The 23340-nt window shown below is 40.9% G+C and overlaps 1 protein-coding gene across 2 annotated transcripts in view; it reads left to right on the forward strand.

Annotated features, from left to right (window-relative positions):
* The window catches only part of LOC132815092 (protein FAM149A-like), a 106490-nt gene that overhangs the window by 67673 nt on the left and 15477 nt on the right, over positions 1 to 23340 (forward strand). For both annotated transcript variants that reach the window (XM_060823847.1, XM_060823855.1), the window contains exons 5-11: positions 474 to 599; positions 960 to 1139; positions 7217 to 7413; positions 9999 to 10156; positions 13784 to 13887; positions 19709 to 19936; positions 21368 to 21472. In XM_060823847.1, the coding sequence (XP_060679830.1) occupies positions 474 to 599; positions 960 to 1139; positions 7217 to 7413; positions 9999 to 10156; positions 13784 to 13887; positions 19709 to 19936; positions 21368 to 21472 (1098 nt within the window). The remainder of the gene's footprint in view (positions 1 to 473; positions 600 to 959; positions 1140 to 7216; positions 7414 to 9998; positions 10157 to 13783; positions 13888 to 19708; positions 19937 to 21367; positions 21473 to 23340) is intronic.

A 23340-nucleotide genomic window follows, 5' to 3' on the forward strand; every position in this document is an offset into this window, starting at 1 on the left:
TGTTTTAGCCCTTCTTGGTATGGCATTTAGCTGTAGCCCTCAGTTAACATTAGTGATTCACTACCAGAGGTTTAGAAAATATCAGTGAGCTACATTAACACTCTCAGAAAAGACACTCGTGTGAGTGTTTCAAAATGAACTCTATAAGCTTTGGGGCATCTCCACTCTCCCACCCCCACCCCCCTTTCCTCTCTTGAGATGCTCCTTAAAACACAACTTTCTGCCTAAACTTTTGGTTGAGCTCCTTAGGCTCACTGTCAGAGTATTTGGTAATGTCCCTGTGGAAAGCAACTTGGGAAATTATACTACATCAAATGCATAAGGCAACTGTGAGTTGTGCTTTTCTTCCTGTTTCTATATTTTGCTTTTGTGCATTTGTTTGATCCTAATTAAGCCAGAAATCTTGTTTGGTGAATAATAATAGAGCTAACTAGGTGTTTTGATTTCAGTCATGCCTTTTGTACATGATGCAGGATTTTGGGAACTCAGCTCTTGATGCCGAAAGATGAAGGTTTTCAACATTTCCAGAGCAGAGAAAGCAACTCCATAACAACTCGGACATTATCTAGTTTCGGTGATAGCACTGGCAATATGAAGGAGTAAGTTCATACAGATTAAACGGGCATGTGGACATTCTGAAAGAATTTTCTACTGTCAACTGATCTCTGGTATAACTTTTGTACAACAATGATCCTGGTCTATTACATTTATTAAATTAATTACTGTATCAAATTACTGTTCTGCATTTTCTATAATTAAAAGTTTTGGAAATCATATTAAATAACATTTTGTAAACAAACAATCAGTTATGAAATCTTGTTTTTTTTCAGTTACATGTAAGAAATGCTACTGTTGGCCATTGCACCTTAACTGCAATGCTTAGAGCCATAAAAATGTCATATTAAATAAATGCCTTTTATTCGGGTAAATGTGCCATAAAGACATATTTCTTCTCTCAGGCTGAGCCTGTCAGGCCTACGTCTGCTTCCTGTACAATCTCCTTATCACAGTGGCTTGGAATCAAACTCCACTTTGAGTTCCCTTGATTCAGACTCCTCCGTTCTCTCATTCCTAGAGGAAGAGATCTTTGATGTGGATGGAAAGATTGAAGAGTATTTTGCATATGACAGTAAAGAATGGTAAGTGAAGATTATGATTATACTAAAAACCAAAAGCCTTGCGGATGCTGTAAATCAGAATCGATAACAGAGGTTGCTGGAAAAGCTCAGCAGGTCTGGCAGCATCTGTGAAGATAAATCAAAGTTAACGTTTCGGGTCTGGTCACCTTTCCTCAGTTCTGATGTTAACTCTGATTTCACTGTTGCTGCCAGACCTGCTGAGCTTTTCCAGCAATTCCTGTTATTGATGATGATTACAGCCTTGATTATTGTCTTCCCAGGTGGTACTGGAGAACTGCAAACACTGTACCTTCGATCCAATAAAGTTGTAAGGATGAACCCTTCAATTAGTAATCAGCTAATTTAACTTTGGTAATGGGGAAACATCCAGAAACAATAGTTCTGGATAGAATTAATAGTTATTTAGACAATATGGAATAATTAGAGATGGCCAGTATTGGTTTTTTGAGGGAAAGTAGTGTTTACCTAAATTGGCAGAGTTCCTGAATAGGTAACAAAGAGGGTCGATGAGGGTAATATGATGATGTGACGTACGTGGATTTCCCACCGATGTTTGATACAGCGTTGCACGCAAACTTGTGAAGAAATTTATAACTCATAAAAAAAGTTCCAATTATAAATTGAACCAGTAATTCAGAAAGTGGGCATCAAAACAAGCAGTATATCATCCATGATCTCAGCTGTATGAGCCTGAGGATGTTTTGACTTCTGGGCCTTGCCCAGAACTCTTCATTCAGTGCTGACTCAGAATGAAGTGGTATTTAACCTGTTTGAGGCAGTCTAATGTTAATCAGCCTGAGACCACTGGCAGGAACCAGAAGCATTTGAGTAAAAGATTTGGACGGGATGTAAAAAGCATCTCATGATGAATAAGATGGGCCGGAATGCTGAAACTTTCTTTATAGGCTTGGAGGACAGCTCCTACTCTTCTGACTAAGGGCAAAAAAAGGATTTATTTTTAGTTTGATCTGCTGGGAAAATCACAACAACCTCCCCATTCTGGCCACTGCTTAAAATAACAGACTGTTCTTAATTATCACATTGGAATCAAATTTGATGAGTTAAAGAGACACCCCATAGATTTTTGGTGCAGGTCTTTCTCATCTGCTTAGAGGTCCCTGTTAAATCTGAGATAAACATCACAGCAAAGATAAGTTCAGAATGTACAAGTTCCAGATGAGCTAGGTTTTAAATTTTAAACTAACTTTCCTTAAAATCTACTGAGTTCCAAATTAAATGAATGCTGTCAGTGTGACTTTATTGGCTTGAGGTTGATGATATCTGAAATGTGCACCAATTTTTCACTTGGTTATTTTCTTTAAGTTCAACAAAATTAAATGTTTGAAACTATTTAAAAAAAAACTAATTATTTCAGTTCTTTCGACATTATCATTCCTTGAAGCAAGCAGTCCCTGACCATTCAATTATATAATAATTGTTGTTCCATTTGAAGAAAAAAACTAAGTGTACTCATTGAGCATGTACAGAATGTATCATGTGTCATTTATTACTCCAATTTGATTCGATAACGTCAGCTTGTGGAATTTCCCTTTGCTGCAATTTTATTGCTACTTCATAATGTAGTGTATTCTCTAATTTTTAGATTACATTACTTTCAGTGTGGAAACAGGCCCTTCAGCACAACCACCCAGACCCATTCCCCTACATTTACTCCTTCACCTAATACTACGGGCAATTTAGTATGGCCAATTCACCTAACCTGCATGTTTTTGGACTGTGGGAGGAAACCGGAGCACCCGGAGGAAACCCACGCAGACACTGGGAGAATGTGCAAACTCCACACAGTCAGTCGCCTGAGGCGGGAAATGAACCCGGGTCTCTGGCACTGTGAGGCAGCAGTGCTAACCACTGTGCCACCATTTCCTATCTTTATTTCCCCCTGCTCGTGCCTAGTTTTAGTTTCATATAATTAATAATGGCTACTCGTAAATATCCAATCCAAAATACATTCTTAAGGAAAAGTAGGCTTACAGGAAGAATGGTTCTTTGAACATTTGCCACAGACTCAAAACACTAATTCCATTTCTCTCTCCACAGATGCCAGCCTTACTAAACTTCTCCAGCACTTTTTGTTTGAAAAACTCCACAGAGGCTGATATCCCGTCATCAAGTCACCCTTTGTCTATTCGTTCACAGTACATGGACTCTGACCAGCTAGCTCAGAGCCAGTCCCTTGAATGAGGAGAATCCCTGAGATTCCTGTTTGTTGGCACGGTGGCTCAATGGTTAGCACTGCTGCTTCACAGCACCAGAGTCCCAGATTCGATTCCAGCCTTGGGTGACTGTCTGTATGGAATTTGCACATTCTCCCCGTGTCTGTGTGGGTTTCCCCTGGGTGCACCGGTTTCCTTCCACAGTCTAAGGATGTGCAGGTCAGGTGAATTGGCCATGCTAAATTGTGTATAGTGCTAGGTGCATTAGTCAGCGGGAAATGGGTCATTTAAGCGGGCATTGGATAGGCATTTGGAAGTTATTGGGCTAGTATAGGTTAGGTAGGATTCGGTCGGCGCAACATCGAGGGCCGAAGGGCCTGTACTGCGCTGTATCCTTCTATGGGTTACTCTTTGGAGGGTCGGTGTGGACTGGTTGGGCCGAAGGGCCTGTTTCCACACTGTAGGAAAACTAATCTAATATATCTATCAGCCAGGGTTCCCTGACTGGGGCTGTTAATGTGGACCAATCAGCGAGCTCATACTCAATGAGATTCACATGGCCAACCTCGTTCCAATCACAACAGTGTTTTTGTTTCAGATTTCCAGCCTCCATAGTATTTTGCTTTTTTTTGTGAAATGTTAGTACTGTTTCAAAGGGATCTGGATACACTTGTATCCAAATTTCAGCAAGTGAACCCGTAGGTATAGCCAACTCTTCAATGGTCTGAGCAAGAACTGACATTAATTATTGGATTAAAATCCCAGGCAGCAGGGAAAGATAGTAGAAGACTTGTGTCTGATTTTAAAAATGTAATAAGATAAGAATTAGAGAAGGTTATTTGGCTGCTCAAGCCTGTTTGACTATTCAATAATTGTTGATCTTCCACCTTAGCTGCCCCTACCCCAACACTCCTCACATCACTTCATTCTTCAGGTCGATAGATTTTCAAATAATCTTGAATATATTCAAAAATTGACCCTCTATTATTCTCTCTGGTAGAGAAATCTAAAGATTCAGATCCTCTGAATGAAGACATATTTTTCATCTCAGTACTAAACGGCTGAGTATTAATTTTGTGACTTATGCCAGGGTACGTCTCCTCACAACATCAACCATGTCAAGCATCTTAAAAAAATAATATACTTAAATTAATTCATCTTTTATTTCCTGGAATTCAGTAAAATTATTGAAAAGCCTGCATAATCTCTTCCCATAGGACAACTCCCTCTTTCCAAGAACAGATCGAGTGAGCCTTGGTCATAATGCCTTCAGGGCATGTATATCCTTCCTTGTGAAAGAAGACCAGTATTATACACAGTAGTCTATCTGAAGCCCTGCTCAATTCCTGGGAGACGTATTTACTTCTCTCACTCGAATGTGCCATTTGTTGGTTATGCCTGCAGGTTAACTTTCTGAAATTTGGATAAAAGTGTTGCCAGATCTGTCTGACCACAGTACCAACATTTCACAAATAGAAGCAAAATACCAAGGAAGCTGGAAATCTGAAACAAAAGCAAAAGTGCTGGAGAAATTGAACAAATCTGGCAGCATCTGTGGGAGAGAGAAATGGAATGAATGTTTTGAATCTGATATGAATGTTCTGAAGAACCATTTTTCCTTAAGGACGTAATTTGAATTGAGGCATTTAGTTTGAGGGGGGCCATCATGAACGATATGAAACTAAAACAGGGCATTTAAAAAAATTCATTCAGAGAATGTGAACTTTCCTTCCAAGGTCAGTATTAATTGCCCATCCCTAACTCCTCAGGGAGATGGTGGTGAGCTGAATCACTGCACTCTTTTTGGTGCAGGTAAATCACAGTGATGTTAGCAAGATTTCAGTCTGGCACCAATGAAGGAATGGTATTATAGTTTCAAGTCAGGATGGCATGTGGCTTTGAGGGGAACTTGTAGGTGGTAGTGTTCCATGTATCTTCTGCCCTTGTGCTTCAGGATAATAGTGTTTGTGGATTGAATTTCTGTAGTGCAACTTGTAGATGGTACACACACTTACTGAGCGTCCAGGTGGAGGGAGTGAATATTTTTGAATATGGTGTCAATTGAGTTTCTTGAGTGTTGTTGTAGCTACACCCATTCAGAGGCATGTGGCGAGTATTCCATCACACTCCTGACTTTTGCCTTGTAGATGGTGGACGGGCTGTGGGGAGTCTGGATGTGAATTGCCGCAAGACATCAAGTCTCTAATCTGCTCTTGTAGCCACAGTATTTAATTTGCAAGCCCAGCCCTATTTCTGGTCACTGGTAACCACCAGGATGTTCATAAGGAATTCAGCAACGGGAATGTTTTGAATGTTGAGGAGTGATGGTTAGATTCTGCCTTACTGGTCGTCATCTAGTACTTCTGTGATGTGAATGTTGCTTGCCAGTTGCCAGCCCAAACCCAGTTACAGTCCAGGTCTCACTACATTTGGATATGAATTGCCTCAGCATCAGCAGAGTCACAAATGTTGTTAAGTGTTGTGAACATTCCACTGCTGATCTTATGATTAAAGGAAGTTAATTGATGAAGCAGTTGAAGATGTCTGTGTCAGGACACGACCCTGAGGAATTCCTGCAGAGATGGTCTGGAGCTGAGATAACTGATCTCCAGCAATCACAGCCATCTCCTTATGTGGCAGGTATGACTCCAACCAGTGAGAATTGTCTTCCTCATGTCCATTGACTCCAGGTTTGCTAGAGTTTCTTGATGGCACTTTTGACTAAATGTGGCCTTTAAGTTTAGGGTGGTTCTTCTTTCCTCACCTCTTGAATTTCTGTTCTTTTATCGATATTTGTGTAAAAGTTGTAATGAGGTCAGGAACTGAGTGGCTTTCACTGAGAGTCTCAATGAACAGTTTATTGCTAGGTAAGTGATGATGAAGGGCTTGTGCCCGAAATGTCGATTTTACGGCTCCTCGGATGCTGCCTGAACTGCTGTGCTTTCCCATCCTACTCTAATCTAGACCCAAGTGATGTTTGATAGCACTGTTGGTGACACCTTTCACTTTACTGATAATGAAGAGCATACAAGGAATGGGTCTATAAATGTCCATGATGGAATCGTTCTGTTTTTTTTTGCACAGGACATACCTGGGCAATTTTCCACATTGTAAAGTAGATGCTATTATTGTATTGGACAAGCTTGGCTAAGAGGCATGAAAAGTTTGAAACACATGTCTACAGTACTATTGCTTGAATATTGCAGTGTTCGGTGCTTTGATTTCACATGAAGTGAATCAAATTGATTGAAGACTGATATCTGTGTGATGCTGGGGAACACTAGAGAAGGCCCAGATGGATCATCCACTTGTGTTAATCTTTTCTATCGAACCTATTCAGAGATGTCATGGCAACTTGAGGAGTAGGTGGGACTTTGAAGCTGGGTTTCTGACTCAGATCTAGGGACACTACCATTGCACCATGTGGATGCTTTCCACTTGGAAGTTACCCAGTTACTCAACACAAAAGGTATTAGTTCTTAAATTGAATGTAGTTATCCCTGGTTGGAAGGAAAGACATTGGAACTCAAAGCATGATTCCTTCTTCAACCTGTCCCACTTCCTCCAACCATACAGATAAAATCTTAATGTTTTAAAGAATTATTCTTTTCACGGAGATTAAAAAGGCTCATTTGCTACATGGCTAAGATTAGAGTGGTGCTGGAAAAGCATAGCAGGTCAGGCTTTTGCCCAAAACGTCGATTTTCCTGCTCCTCAGATGCTGCCTAACCTGTTGTGCTTTTCCAGCACCACCCTAATCTTGACTCTGATCTCCAGCATCTGCAGTCCTCACTTTCACCTCATTTGCTACATAGACTGTACACAAAGCCCAGTGATACAGTCATATTATTAACTGTCTTCCTTTGGAGGGAGTTACCTGGAACTTATTTTGTTTAATTACAGTTTTAGTGATGATGAGAGTTTGCAACAAAAAAATGTTCAACTTGCTCGAAGGAGAAATAAACGAGGCATTCCGCCCATTTCTCCCAACGCCTGTATTAAAGATGCTGCCTCAGCAGAGATATTCGATGACATCTGGCGGGGTGTGATTGAAACGTTGGAAGAGCTAATCAGGAAACAATGGGAAAACACCCTTTCAGGTACTGGTGATCAATGATTTGAACTGTTACTTCACTCAAGCAGTTTACTGTTTTGCTTTGCAAATGCACCATGCAAATTTATTTAAACCTTAAATGCTTTCAGGAATACAATTCAGAACTGTACTTGCAGTCATGTGTGATCTCCAGTGGCACACTTTGTGCTCCTGTTCAATGCTAATATCTCCAATATGAATTTTTCTCTGTTGCACTCACCTTTTCATACAATCAACTATTCAAACTAGCCAATCACAAATTATAGCATTTCATTCTATTCATACTGTTTAAAAAAAAAAGTTACAGAAGTGTTGCATTGCAAATACATTAGAGAGCCAAGATTCATAAAGACAAGTATCACAAGCATTAATCAGAGTTCAACTTGAGAACACTTCACACGAGACCAAAGTACATGGAGTTGTGGTTAGGGAGGCTTCATTTGCTGATGACAGTTTTACTTGGCATGGGGGGGGGAATCAGGGAATGCAACATGGCACCTCCATCTCAGGATCTGCATTAAAAAGCCAAGTTATTTTGCAACTTGCCCTGCGCTCTAAGAGCAACAATCCATAGGTTTTGTGGTCCACCACCAGCTGTGTTTTCAGCAGGAAGGGCTTATAGACTAGATAGATAACTAGCCCACAGCCATCGCACCCAATCCTGTACCAGTCTCCATAAAATGGTGGGTGGGAAGGTCCAGAAAATGGCAAGCCATCAGCCATTTATAAAAATATAATGAACAAGAAATTGAGTTCATTTGCAATAAAATGGTTGGCATGGGTATCTGGGTATGAGCAAGTTTTATTTTAACCAAACTGGTTAAATGCTAGAAGGTGGGCATAGTTTACGTACTTTGCTGGCTTCCCTCTGTGCATTGGGAGCACCCTATCCCAAATGTTTCCCAGCTTATGTCACCTCCCATTGGCCCACCAAAAAGCAAATGCCAACCCTGCCTCATGCACCTGCTTAAAATCCACTCTATTCCTGGATCTGGACATTTGGGCTCTGGTCACTTGGGGCTTGATTCCAGCAGCTCCTATGACTGAGGTTTGGTTTTGCTGAGACAGCCAGATTGTCCAGTAACTCTTACGAGGGCTTCCTCCTACTAAATGGCAAAAATCTCAGTCTCTCACGTTGAGTTAAGGTTGTGTGCAGCATATTTTTACTGTGGACCAGTAGTGTTTGATGTGGATTAGCTGATGTCTGACATTTTTTTCTGGAGGGGAGGGTGGAGCTGCAGGGGTGGTGATCAGTCTGTAACTCCTACTTCCATCTTTAAAATTCAGCTCTGTATCATTTTCAGCCACTTATTACAGTGAATATTCAGGCTTGAAGTAGTCAACAAACATACCTCCCTGGCAGCATGTTCTCCAGAGTAGTTCACATTATTGATAAAATGAACAACCCCAGAATAGCTAAGCACTGCTTTTGGGAAGTTACACACAACTGTCTGGAAATGGAAAAGAATTTGCATGTCAATGAAAATGAAAGGGTACAGAACCACAAGTGCCTTTCCACGTGAACACTTCTATGAAAAATGTGCGAACGATTGTGTTGTTCCTAAACAGAATAATTAATAATCATCATATTGCATGCAAGACTTTTAATTTATTAAACTTTTGTTGATCTCATGTTCACCTTTCACGATGAATGATAAGTACACACATGATCATAAGAAGTGGATCCAACACATTCCCCAACCTGACAGGTGTTCAGTTGGCTGGAAGACCAATCAGCTATGTCACCCAAAGGATTGAGAGTTGCATTGTGGTCAGGATGCTTGAAGACGACCTGCTCATCCACATTCAGTTGTCACTTCCTGCCCTTAAAACTGATATGCGTAGAGAATTCTTCAGGGAATTGTTACCTTGTGCCCCTCAGAATTGGTGAACTACACTGCATTTAGCAAACTCCAAGATGCACTTCAAGTAATGAGATACTGGTCAGTTTATGTAAAATAGATGATCTCCTTTGAGATGTAAGCTGCTAGCAGGTGAATTCATAGAATTGCAGAATCTTGCTACATTGAAATAGAGCATTTTTCACCTTGGCAGATTCTTCTAGAACAATCAGATTAGTCACTCTCCACTCTTCCTTCTTTGCCCTGTTAATTCATTATTCTGATGTTATTCAATTAGCTTTGTTATTGATATAATCAAGGTAAATATAATGCTATATAAAGGATAGGGTTTAAACAGGTTAATGTTTCACTGGCAGGAAACAATAGCACGCAGCAATTTTTAAGTTCGATTGACAGAATATGTGTGACATTAGAAACACTTCTTAATGATTACTGATCAATTTTGTTTGACTCTCATTGTTGCTTTGAGAATGGAAACTGATGTTGACACTCTAATTTAAGACTTCTTGTTACAAACCATTCAAAAACTCCCTGCAAAATCTGCACTTTGTGTTGTATCTTTTTATTCATTTGGTTTGTATAAACCCTTGATCTAAATATCCCCTTATAAATACAGATTAAATCTTTGCACTGTCTGACACAGTTTAATGTTTGTGAAGGTGAAGCTGCTTCCTCCATTCCCACACTGGGTAACTACTATGTTTCCTTTTACTTCCTATGTTGGTTACAGACAGAGATAAGCAGACAGTGAATATGCAGAGTGCAATAATGAGCAAACTCCCTCGGATCAGTGATTCTCGAATCGTCGTAACAAGCTATGGTATTCCACCTTCCCGAGGCTCTGAGACACGTGTCTTAGCATTAGGTACATCTTTGATTCACTCTCAGGTATGTTCCAGTCTCTAATTATTTATAGGTGTAGCTGGGATCACAAAATCATCAAAAAACAGTCTTTGAAATCACATGGTGAATGCAAATCACAAACAATACATATTGCTCAAATAAAAGCAAAATACCACAATTGCTGGAAATTTGAAATAAAAGATTCCGATAAAAGACCTGAAACAAAAGGAGAAAAAATGTTCTGAAGATGTTCTTATTGGTCTTGACTTTGATTCCACAGATGCTGCCAGACTTGCTGAGTTCCTCCAGCATGTCCATTTTTAAAATTTCTATTATAATACATACGGCTATTTGGCAATGATTGCTGTGACGAGACGTATAACATAAGGTCAAAAGATACTTAATAGCTCAAATAAACCTATCAAAAACTGTTCTTGATTTTGTTGCTACTTTTATTAACCTATTATATAGCTGATCGAGGATTCTGGTCGAAACAGGGAAGTCTGTATGGAGGAGCTGGTCTCTGTCATTTCAGGTGTTACATCTGCATCTTTTACCTAGCAAAGAGAGAATTAATCAGAGTTTGTAATCCTGTGGGAAAGTGAATCTGTCTGGCTGTCAGGCAAACACAAGATTAAGCTCGGACACAATGTTGGTGGGTAAGATGTAGTACCTTCCTTGTGGTGGGGTTGTGGTGGGGTTGCGTTTAATCGTTCCCAAAAAGAGATTATTTGGAGCTCGTTGGCTCTCCAGCTGGTGGGGAAATACCCCTCTTGCTTCCCCCTGCTGTGTCTAAAACAGTTTACTGACGCTCACTCTGTGAACAATCACATTCTGCCAAATATTGTGGATACAGCTGGGACCCATGAAATGCGGATAGATCAACAATTTCAGGAAATCCTCAATTTGCCCACTTCAAGATGGATCCAGTGGTATGCTTCCCTGTCAAAATGAAATTGACTGCAATATGTAACATCAGTTTACAAATTTGTACCTAAACCAGAAATAAATGCAGTGGGGAAAGGATGAGATTGGTTTTGAGCAAAATAGTGTGTGCAAGTTCTCGGGCTCCATTCCACCACAACCATTTCTGCAGAGGCACAATGGTGGTGGGTGTGAGAGGAGGAAGCAGGAGTTGACCAAACTTATCAACAACCTTTTAAATCCAGTCAAAGGAAGGTCTTATGCTTTCCAGCAGCTGAAGGTGGGTTAATGCTCCTGACAGACACACAGGTGCTTCCTGCCTGCCCGAATACTGCAGCAATTGCTGCTCCATTGAGAAGAGTTCTGTCTTCCCCCCACCCCCCCCCCCCCCCCCACCCCCAACTCCAGCAACAGTGGTGACCTGGCACCAAAGGTTATTTTTAAATTACATTTTTGAAAAGGTGAAACAAGAATGACTCCGCCTTGAAGTGCGATCTCCCCCACTGCTGCTTTCAAATTTAGGCTTCTGGTTCTCCAGCTGTGCGAGTCAATGTATTGACCATTAATTAACCATAATTATGGAAAATCAAATTGAATAGCTGTTTCTTATGCTGAATCCCCACCATGTTCTCTGACCTCCATTTGAACCTGATGGTTGGACAGAAAATGTTCCCTGCAGTTTCACACTAAATTACCAAATACAACAAAATACTCTGTTTAGCGTTTAAATGCTTTTGTATTCTAGCTTACAATTATTACTTGTCAAGTTCCTCACTGAAAAGGGCCCGTGTTATAAGATTGAATAATTCAACTGGTCAAAGTGAAAATGAATTCAGGTTTTATTCTTCTCAAACGTATGTTTCAAAAGTGATTCCCTTTTGAGAATGTGCAGGTTGATTCTGCACTGGTGAAGAAATGCCCAAAGCTATGTTTATTTCCCCAACTAAGTCTGAAAGCCCAGAATATCATTCCAATCTTTCGACTTTGGTTTTCTGGTCAGCATGCCAAGTGACGTGATTTAAAATCTATCCTGTACTTTGAACCAAACATTGATAAAATCCCCAGAAGTAAATTGTTTCAATTTGCCTGTTTTTGAAGTAGACTCTCCCCTCAGCTTCCCCTGTTTAACAATATTTTAATTTTGCCCTTTAAGTATTTAAGTACAGCATCAGATCCAAAATTGAATTAGTTAGAATTTCTATTTGACAACTTGTCATCATGTAACTGGAGATATCATTGTGAAATGCAATGCTGTGAACATCTGATTCACTGCAAAAAATCTTGAAATCGCAGTGGGAGGAATTAGCAGAGGGACTTGTTTATGTGACAGGTATCTGCATTTTTAATGGAAATCTTCACCCTTTTAAAATGGCCAGATCTACACCTGTATCAAAATAGTGGGTGTAGGCTTGTCCTATGAACCATTGTGCCTTTGTCCATTGATTTCAGCAACAACACTTGGTACTTCGTTGTTGTCTCCATCAAAAATTAACTGAGCATGTAAAATTACAAGTATAACAAAAGAATTCCTACGGTATTAAGTGGGACTATTGAGTACTTTCACATATTAAAGTATTTAGAAAGAAGTATTTAGAAGGATGAGGGATGATGTAATTGAAACTTACAAGAATACCCAGATGCCTCAATTGAGTGAATTTGGAGAAGGTGCTTCCATTAGTAGGAGTGACTAGGACGAGAAGCACAACCTCAGAGTTCAGGGATGACCCTTTATAGAGGAAGTTCTTCAGCCAAAAGGTGGTGAATCTGTGGAACTTTTTGACACAGAAGACTGTGGAGGTCAAGTCATTGTGTATATCTAAGCCAGAGGTAGATTCTTGATTAGTAAGGGGATCAAGGGTCACAGGGAGAACAGGAGAATGGGGTTGAGGAACACATCAGCCATGATTGAACAGTGGAGCAGATTCGATGGGCTGAATGACTTAACTCTCTACTATGGTTTATGGTTAAGTCTGTCCTGTGGTCCGTGGTTGGTGACCAGTGCTCGATTTACTAAGGAAATAATATGCAGTGAGTTTCTTTAAAATCCTTCCTTGGTGAGTAGTCAGAAGCTGCATTTGAAGTTATGTCTGTTGTATCCCACAAACTTTCTATAGACAAACCAGAATTGTATTCTGATAATATTGAATAATATTGAAGCCAATAAACAGAAAGACACTCAGAACATGCTGGAGCCACTCAAAGGAAAGAGTCTGTGCAGAAAATAGGGTATGGCTAACATTGTGGATCAATGACTTCTCTCAAGATCCATTTTTGTGGAGGGTGAGGCCAAAAATAGGCCCTGTTATGGCTCAATGAGAGGGGAAGGGGTGAGGGTTCAAATGCAGAATATCAGAAGGACATGATGAAGCCTGTTTGTCATCGCTGGAGGCAGAGAGAAGGAAGAACATCAAGCAAGTCTGGTGTAGAAGTTGGCATCACCAGTACAGGTGTGATGAAGGGAGTGGCATTTTTACAGGAAGCAGTGCGGGAAGGTTTTCTTAGTTTGTGACAATGTAAACTTAATAAAGATTTCTTAGAACCCTTGCAGCTTTTGTTAAATTGAAACATCTTTGTTCACATTTCTTTGTCAGGACTTGAGCCTATAGTGTCTTTTTTTTTGCAGAATTGGCTAGAATATATATTTTTCTGTTGTTACTTATGTTCTTCTATCCACTGCTATAATTTCTAGCATTTCAAACATTGAATTGACTGGTCACATTATATGTATTCTTCTGTCAAACCTTGTAGGCTTACCGTATGACAAATAGTTCTCGTAATGATTTAAATGGTGTGATGACGATTCAAGCCAAACCACTACAGCAGAGACATGCAGGATTACCTGACAAAACACAGTGAGTATCGCAGAAAGAAGTTACAAACAGAAATTTGCTTCTTGTCTGAAAATTATTTCAAGTAAGCATTGAAAAGGAATTTGAGATGTTTAAAAAGTGAACTGTTAGCATTCACCAACATCAGCAGAGTCCATAAGGGGGATCCAGTGGATGTAGCATATTTGGATAAAGTCTCCCACAGGAAGTTAGTAAACAAAATCAGAGTGCTGTGAATTGGAATAATGCACTACTATTGATTTGAGAATTCGTTAATAGATGGAATACAGAAATTAGGAATAAACAGGTCATTCTTGTGATTAACCTTTTAGTCATTCTCTGCCTTTCTTTATATTCTGACCAACCATCTGACCTGCCACTCACCTTTGTGCAGTTATAAACTTTTTTTCTGAAGTTTGATTCTTCCCCAAACTATTTCAGCTAATCATGGATAGTGAGTGTCCCCTTTAAGAATTTTTCTTTATAATAGTCAAAGTTAAAAATCACACATCACGTTATAGCTCAGCAGGTTTATTTGGAAGCACTAGCTTTCAGAGCACTGCTCCTTCATCAGGTGGTTGTGGAGTATAAGATCATAAGACACAGAATTTAGAGCAAAAGATTACAGTGTCATATAGTGACCTATTGAACAAACCTGGATTTTTGAATCTTTTGTTTTTTAGAATGGGTTGCAGGTTTCTGTTCATTACTATGTAATTCCCAGAACTACTTTTAAGTCACATTCTCGAGAGAACTGAAGGTTTTATAACAAAGGTGACATCTCAGCTCAGACAATGCATTAAAGGTGTGAGGCCAGAGCCTGTCTGTATCCCAATCTTGGTTCTATTTCCAAAGTGGAATTTACAAAATATTATATGTATTAACTGCCTGCAGATTGTGCACTTTTTGAGCAAAACAGAATGAATCTGCAAATATAATTCTGAAATACAAATTCACCCCATAGACTTGTATGTGTCTGTGAATGCAGGAGAGAGAGAGAGAGAGAGTGTGAGTGTGTGCATGAGAGAGCCTGTATTTGCCTGCGTGCACGCTTGGTAGCATGTGCATGAATGTGACTGTGTATAAGCCTGTGAGAGGGTGTGTGGGGAGATGTGGAGGTGTATGAGTGTGTATGAGAGAGGGTCTGCATGAGAATGTAAGAGATTGTGTGTGTGTGTGTGTGTGTGTGTGTGTGTGTGTGTGTGTGTGTGTGTGTGTGTGTAGTATATAGTGTAGTGGGATCACCTGTAGTGCGACATGAACCCACGATCCAGGTTGAGGCCGGTCTCATGGGTACTGAACTTGGCTATCAGCTACTCAGCTACTTTGCATTGTTGCCTATCCCGAAGTCTGCCTTAGAGGATGGTCACCCAAAGATCCGAGGCTGAATGTCCCTGACCGCTGAAGTGTTCCCCGACTGGGAGGGAACACTCCTGTCTGTTGATTATTGCATGGTGTCCATTCATCCATTTTCGTAGCATCTCCTTGGTCTTACCAATGTACCATGCCTCGGGGCATCTTTACCTGCAGCGTATGAGATAGACAACATTGGCAGAGTCACACAAGTATCTGCTGTGTACATGGTGGGTGATCTCCCACTGGTAATGGTGATATCTGTGTTGTCATTCTGACACATCTTGCAGTGATTGACTTGACAGGATTGTACAGTGCTGTTGTCAATGTTGTCCTGAAAGCTGGGCAGTTTGCTGCAAACAATTGCCTGTTTAAGGTTTGACGGTTGTTTAATGGCGAAAAGTGGAGTTGTAGGAAAGGTATTTGCGAGATGCTCATCCTCATTGATAATATGTTGCAGGCTTCGAAGAACATGGCACAGTTTTGCTGCATAGGACCCTCCAACCAACACTATACACCAGACTTATTGATGATATTTTCTTCCTCTGGACCCATGGCAAGAAGTCACTGAAACAACTACATAGTGATACCAACGAGTTTCATCCCACCATCAGACCTACCATGGACTACTCTTTAGTATGTGTCTCATTCTTGGACACATGCATCTCCATCAAGGATGGGCATCTTAGTACCTCATTCTAACACAAACCCATGGATAACCTCATGATGCTACACTTCTCTGGCTTCCACTCTAAACATATTAAAACAGCCACCCTTACAGACAAGCCCTATGTATATACAGGATCTCTTTAGATGAAGAGGAATGTGACAGGTACTGAGGGTGCTCAAGGATGTCTTCATAAGAACAGGGTACGATGCTCAACTCAGAGATCGCCAGTTCTGACGTGCCACAACGAAGAACTGTAGCGACCTCCTCAGGAGACAGACACTGGCTGCAACCAATAGGGTACCCTTTGTTGTCCAGTGAGGACTCCCCAGGAGCTGAGAAACTGCACCATGTTCTTCGCAGGCAGCAACACATTCATCATGAGGATGAGCATCTCGCCAAGACCTTTTATACACCTCTACTTCTTGCCTTTAAACAACCACCAAACCTCAAACAGACCACTGTTTTCAGCAAACTGCCCACGCTTCAAAAAACTATTGACTACAACACTTTACAACCTCGTCAGGGCAACCACTGCAAGGTGTGTTCGTGTCGACACGGATACCACCATTACATGTGGAGACATTGTCCACCAGGCAGGTACTCGTGTTGTCTATCTGATACACTGCATGCGAGGATGCCCTGAGGCATGGTACATTTAGTGAGACCAAGGAGATGCTGTGAAATTGGATGAATGGACCCTGCATAACAATCAACAGACAGGGATGTTCCCTCCCAGTCGGGGAACACTTCAACAGTCCAGGACGTTCGGCCTCGGATGACCATTCTCCAAGGCGGACTCTGGGATACGCAACAATGCCCAGTGGTTGAGCAAAGGCTGACAGCCAAGTTCGGTACCCATAAGGATGGCCTAAACCAGGATCTTGGGTTCACAAATAACCCAGTTACATTATGTACTCTCTCTTTCGCACACGCACGAGCACGAGCACGAGCACACGTACACACACACTCTTACATACTCTCTCAAACCCACACAGACCCTCTCTCATACTCTCTCTCTCTCTCTCTCTCTCTCTCTCTCTCTCTCAAACACACACCCTCTCCCTATAGCTCAAATCCTCAAACCCTGGCAACATCCTTGTAAATCTTTTCTGAACCCTTTCAAATTTCACAACATCTTTTCAATAAGAAGGAGACCAGAATTGCATGCGATATTCCAACAGTGGCCTAACCAATATCCTATACAGCTGCAACATGACCTCCCAACTCCTGTACTCAATACTCTGACAATAAAGGAAAGCATACCAAACGCCTACGTCACTATCTTATCCACCTGCGACTCCACTTTCAAGAAGCTATGAACGTGCATCCAAGGTCGCTTTGTTCAGCAACGCTCCCTAGGACCTTGCCATTAAGTGTATAAGTTCTGCATGTTATCTATTTTTATAAAACCTTAAGTTCTCGAGAGAAGGTGACATAAACAAAATTCTGGTGTTTACATAGTAATGAACCAAAACCTGCAACCCATTCTAAAAGGTGAAAGACTTAACAATCCAGGTTTGTTCAATGTATCACTGTCTGACACTAATCTTTTGCTCTAAATTCTGTGTCTTACGATCTTATACTCCACAACCACCTGATGAAGGAGCAGTGCTCAGAAAGCAAGTGCTTCCAAAAAAAAACCTGTTGGACTATAATCTGGTGCTGTATCTACCCCAGTCCAATACTGGCTCCTCCACATCCTTTTATCCTAAGAATTTATTTCTGAGCATTCTTAAAAATCCTATTTAAAAACCTGTCATTGTCTTGATTGGTGTATAACCGAGCTTAATGTGCCAGTTCACATCAGATAGGTCAGGTTTTGTATTAACATAATTGCCCTTGTTTTGGTCTCACCTTTTAACTAACCTCAGTTTAGTTTCGGTCAAAGCCACTCAGCTCCTGACCTCATTACAACTTTGATTAAAATATGGACAAAAGATCTGAAACTTCAAAGATTAGAATGATTATACGAATAGGAAGGGTCTGGAGGGATATGGGCCGGATGCTGGCAGGTGGTACTAGATAGAGTTGGGATATCTGGTCGGCATGGATGAGTTGGACTGAAGGGTCTATTACTGTGCTGTACATCTGTAAGAGTCTGACTCTGCCAAGGCTGCATTTAACCTTATGTGGAAACAAGTTACCCTAGTATCGTTCAACTAAATATGAATTATGGGGAAAATGCTCTGCGAACTGTAATCATACCTGACACAAAGGAACGTGATTGTGGTTATAGAAGCTTGAGTACATCTCTGCAGGTGGTCCTCAGGAAAGTGTCTACCTTTAGCTTTGTGCAACAAATGCCAGATAATGACTATCTTCAACTCAAGAAAATCTAACTATCACCACTTGACATTCAATGGCATTACCATCAACAACATTTTTGGGGTTCCACTGATCAGAAGCAGAACTGGACTAGTCATACAAACACTGTAGTTATGCGTAGGTCAGGACCTAGTTTTCTTCCAGTGAGCAAGTAATCACCTGACTCCCCAAACCTGCCCACCAAGGCAGACATTTGATGGAATACTCCCTGTTTGCTTGGATGGGTGCAGCTCCAACAACACTCAAGAAGGTGCACAGCATCCAAGACAAAGTGGCCAATTTGATTGCCACCACATTCATTCCCTCCACCACTGATGCTCAATAACAGTAATGTGTACTATCTACAAGATACATTGCAGAAGGCTGCTTAGACAGTACCTTCCAAACCCATGGCCACTATCCTCTATATGGCCAAAAGCAGCTGAACATTGGAACACCACTTGGAAGTTCTTTTTCTCACTCTACACTATCTCGCTCCACTGTAGTGCTGTTCCTTTACTGTCACTGGGTAAGAATCCTGGAACACTCTCCCTCCTTAATGGCATCTTGAGTCTCCCTATGCCAAATGGGCATGAGCAGCTAGAGAAAGCTTAGAGATGAGCATAACTATTAGTCCATCCAAAGAAGCGTAAATCTCTTGAACAAATAAAAATCAAGTACAAGACATGAATTCTTCTTCACATAAAATAGATGGCTTTCAGTTGACATATTGAGACTCACAGATGGGTGTCAAAAAGTGTGGTGCTGGAAAAGCACAACCAGTCAGGCAGTAGCTGAGGTGCAGAGAGTCGACGTTTCAAGCATAAGGTTTTCATCAGGAACCTGTCAGGAGCTTGTGCTTGAAACATCAACTCTCTGCACTTCGGATGCTGCCTGACCGGCTGTGCTTTTCCAGCACCACACTTTATTTTTGACTCTGACCTCCATTATCTGCAGTCCTCAATTTCCCCCACACAAAGATGAGTGCAGCTGAACTCAGGCGGTTGTTGCTGCAATGTTTGTAGCCTCAGTTTGTGTAAGAAACAATGAGAGGAATTCTGAGGCTTTTTCAGCAGAAGATGTAGATGAACGTTTCGGTTATCCTGCTGGACACAATGGGCTTTGTCAGAAAGGCTGAGGATGATCTGGGTTGCTTCTGTCTCTCAGCAGCTGTACTCCATCTGAACTGTATAGAAAATTCAAAACAAAAATTGGACTCCTGATAGGTGTTCTTCCTAAATCTTTTCAATTTCAGCAGACGTTAGGGGAAAAAAATTAACTTCATTTCCCCTAAAATTGGGAATCACGAGGTGATATGGGGGAGAGGGCGGGGAATGGTGGAGAATGTATTCTTGAGAAAAGAATCCATTAAACTTTGGATGGAGTGTGCCTGAGGTGCTCCGTGGTACTTCATTAATTTGGATTTTCTTTCATTCTGGATTCACAGGTTCTGGGGGAGCTTTCAACACATGTACTGGATGTGATTTATAATGTTTTATTTCTTCCACCCATCTAAAGGTGTGAGCAGGATGAAAAGCAGTTAAGTGCAGGCTCCAGTATTTTGTCCACAATACGTAATCGCCTGGGACGGAGTACAGATTACAGTGTTCTGTCAGCATCCCGTATCATGCAGGCATCTTCACGAAAGACAGGTTCACAACGTAAGCTGCCCTCCCTCGGTTCAGAGCTGTTAAAGGCAAAGGCTGCAAACGTCTACAGTGATGAGATTCTTCGAGGAACTAAACTGTAAGGGGCATTTTAAAAAAAAAATAAATGTTAATTCAGGTTTGCAAAGTAACTTGTGTAGTTGCAGGCAGAATGGCTAGAAATGAATTGAAAATCATGATTTGAAGACAGTGAATAAAAACAGTGAATCCTGAGCAATTTAAACTTAAAATTGTTGACTAAAATGTTGGTAAGAATGCTTCAATCTGATTGGCTGATCAGTCTACTTCCACCCTGCTCTGTTGCTGGATGCCATAGATCTTGTCCTGATGGTACAAAATTTGACATGACATCTGCCTAAGCTCTACTGCCTGCAAAATCTCTGTGGGAAGATTTTTATCGAAGCCAGCCCTTTGGCACCAGCCACAAAAATTCATTTTCACTGTGTGTCAGTCAGGTCCGAGCTTGAATGACACCTCTTTGCATTTATAAAAATATTGAAGTGGGGCAATGAATGCACATGATTTGTTTCTATAAGTAATTAAAAAATTGAAGCAAGTTAGATGTAGTGTTTTTTTTTTGTCATTGACTCTATTTTTGTTAAAAATAGTGAATTCATCAAGCAATGCCCTAAAATTTTTGACAAAAACAGAAAAAACTGGAAAACAATTCAGAGGCAAGGTCACATGACCCGAACGTTAACTCTGATTTCCCTCCATAGATGCTGGCAGACCTGCTGAGCTTTTCCAGCAATTTCTGTTTTTGTATCTGATTTACAGCATCCACAGTTCTTTTGGATTTTTACAAATTTTGATCATATTTCATTTTTGCATCTGTCCTGATGTTTCCCCATAATGGATCCTGGGTAAATTTGGCATGGAAGATGCAAGGGTCAAAGGGTGAGGTGTCATGGGCTGACATGGACAGTGCATGGAAAGAGTTTGATAAAGAATGAATTTTGGATATTTTGCACATTCAGTTTAATTCGAAGCATTACACTTTATTGAAGGTTATTGGTATAAACTAACTATGGGATCACAGAAATGGCTAAAATTGCTACCAGAAAGAAAAGCTTCATTTAAACACCCTCACAAAATGCACTTGTATTTGCACAACCGAAATCCTTTTGAGAATCCTAATCAAGTTGCTACCAGTAGAATTGAAAAATCTGTTGTCGAAGGAAAATTTCTCAAGCAGTCCATAACATCACTGCTCTTAATCAATATATTTGGGTAGAGATAAAAACACTGCAGATGCTAGAATCCAAAGTAGACAAGCAGGAGGCTGGAAGAACACAGCAAGCCAGGCAGCATCAGGAGGTGGAGAAGTCAACACTTTGGGTGTAACCCATAGTCCTGAAGAAGGGTTCCAACCAAAGTGTTGACTTCTCCACCACCAGGTGCTGCCTGGCTTGCCGTGTCCTTCCAGCCTCCTGTTTGTCTACCTTGATAAATATATATCGTTAGAAATCAATTAGATTTGACAAAGTATTTTTTCTTGTTTATCCAATAGTGCAAACTCTTCTGCAACTTACAAGAGTAGTCAATATGTTGAAAGTAATGCTAAAACCTACAATGGAACAAGACAGCAATTATATCAACACTTCACATTTAAGAGGTAAGCTTAACTGTTAGGCAAATTACACCAGCACTGTGTCCTGATGTGAGAACAGACTGGTATAAGTTATTAAAGTATCATGTGAAGTAGAAGGAAAATTATCTAGAAGAGTCCTGTATAAATTGCGCTATAGTCTCAGTTTTCCATACAAAACTTTTTTTGGATTCCATGATTTTTTTTTAATAAACACTCTCATAAGCAGCCAATGAAAATAGAGACCACAGTGACAGTGCTGCATATTCCAGAGAACTACCTCATGTCACCTGTATCTTGGTGACTAGTGTGCTGTGTACAGGATAAAGTCTGATCACCGCACTGGACACCTCCACAGGTGAGCCTGAGACACACACTTGACTGGTTTGTCTATATAGCTGATAGGGCTTATTAAAAACATGTTGAGATTAAATAAAGCCCTAGTGAGGCTAATTAAAGAAGGATTTTCCAGTTACCCTCCAGGCTCTTGAGACAAAGTGATGATGTCTTACCCTGGGTCAGAAAATCCAGGTTCAAATCCCACCTCTCCTGGAGATTGATTAAAAAATAATTAAACGGCTTCACTCTAAACCTTTTACTCCAGAGCTAAAATCCTGCAAATGGTTGGCACTGGTTCAAAGTGATCACCACTTAAACGGTCTCAAATATACACTGCACAAGGATCCTTAGTACATTGCAAACCCATGACAATGGCCGTCGAGAAGGACAAGGGAATAAGATGTGCCTACAAGTTCCCCTCCAAGCCACTCACCATCCTGACCTGGAAATGTATCACCATTCCTTTACCGTCATGAGGTCAAAGTCTTGGAATTCCCTCTCTTACAGATGTGTGTGTCTACTTACAGCACACAGACTGCAGTGTTTCAGGAAGGCAGCTTACACGACCTTCTCCAGGGCAACAAGGGATACTCGATCGATGCTTGACCAGCCAGTGACACCCACATCCCATGAGTGAACAAATATACCCACTAAAATTTTTTAAAAAATTATGTGGCTGCTAAATCTATGTTCATTAGTGTTGTCTTTGTCCATTTGAACAAATATTATACATCAGTGACTGTCAGTAAAAACTGCGGTGGAAATTACAGCTGAGAATGGAACAAATTGATGCAGTATAAATATCCTCTGTTTGTACTTGAACAGTTGGAAATATTTTTAAATAATGAAGCCCAGATAGTTTGGTTCATAGGCATTCTATGATGTGTTAGGCCGGAACCTCGGGGTTCCAGTCTTCGCGAGTTCTTTGGAAGGAGAGACCGCACCAGCTTCTTTAGTTTGGAGCAGAGCACCATTTATTTTACAGAATCAAAACTGGCAAACTATACAACGAATTCTACAGCATGCAATTCGTTGGAGAAGGCGTTCTGTCTTCTCCTTCGGACTTGGCTCAATTATACTTCGCGCCGCCAGGAGTTCCCGGTCAGTTCTCCCTCGTTCGTTCCCCTCATTGGTCGGTACACCTGAGAGCGAGGGGGTCTGTGCCTCTATTGGCCGCATCGAGGTGCCTGTCCAGCTCCCGCTGCGCCGGACAATGGTACAGCCATCCTGGGGTCGGCAGTTCCGACCCTGCAATCAATAGTCCATTGTTCAGAGTATCGATCTCATTACTATGTGTCTGACAGGCTAGGTGTTTTCCGTAACAGAGTCAATGGTTTTCCACAAGCGAATTAACAATCATTATTATTTATCATGGGTTTTGATGGGAATTCGTTCTAGTAGGTACATTAACAGATGCTTTAACAATCATGTACTCCGATAGCGCAATTCACACCGTTCGACAGTTACCGGTTCCTTTATTAGTCATGAGTTCTCAATGGGGCAGTCTGATACTGGCTGACATGATCTAATCAGCGAGGAATGTTACTTCAGACAGG

This window comes from Hemiscyllium ocellatum, chromosome 1, assembly GCF_020745735.1.
Source record: "Hemiscyllium ocellatum isolate sHemOce1 chromosome 1, sHemOce1.pat.X.cur, whole genome shotgun sequence".
NCBI lineage: Eukaryota > Metazoa > Chordata > Chondrichthyes > Orectolobiformes > Hemiscylliidae > Hemiscyllium > Hemiscyllium ocellatum.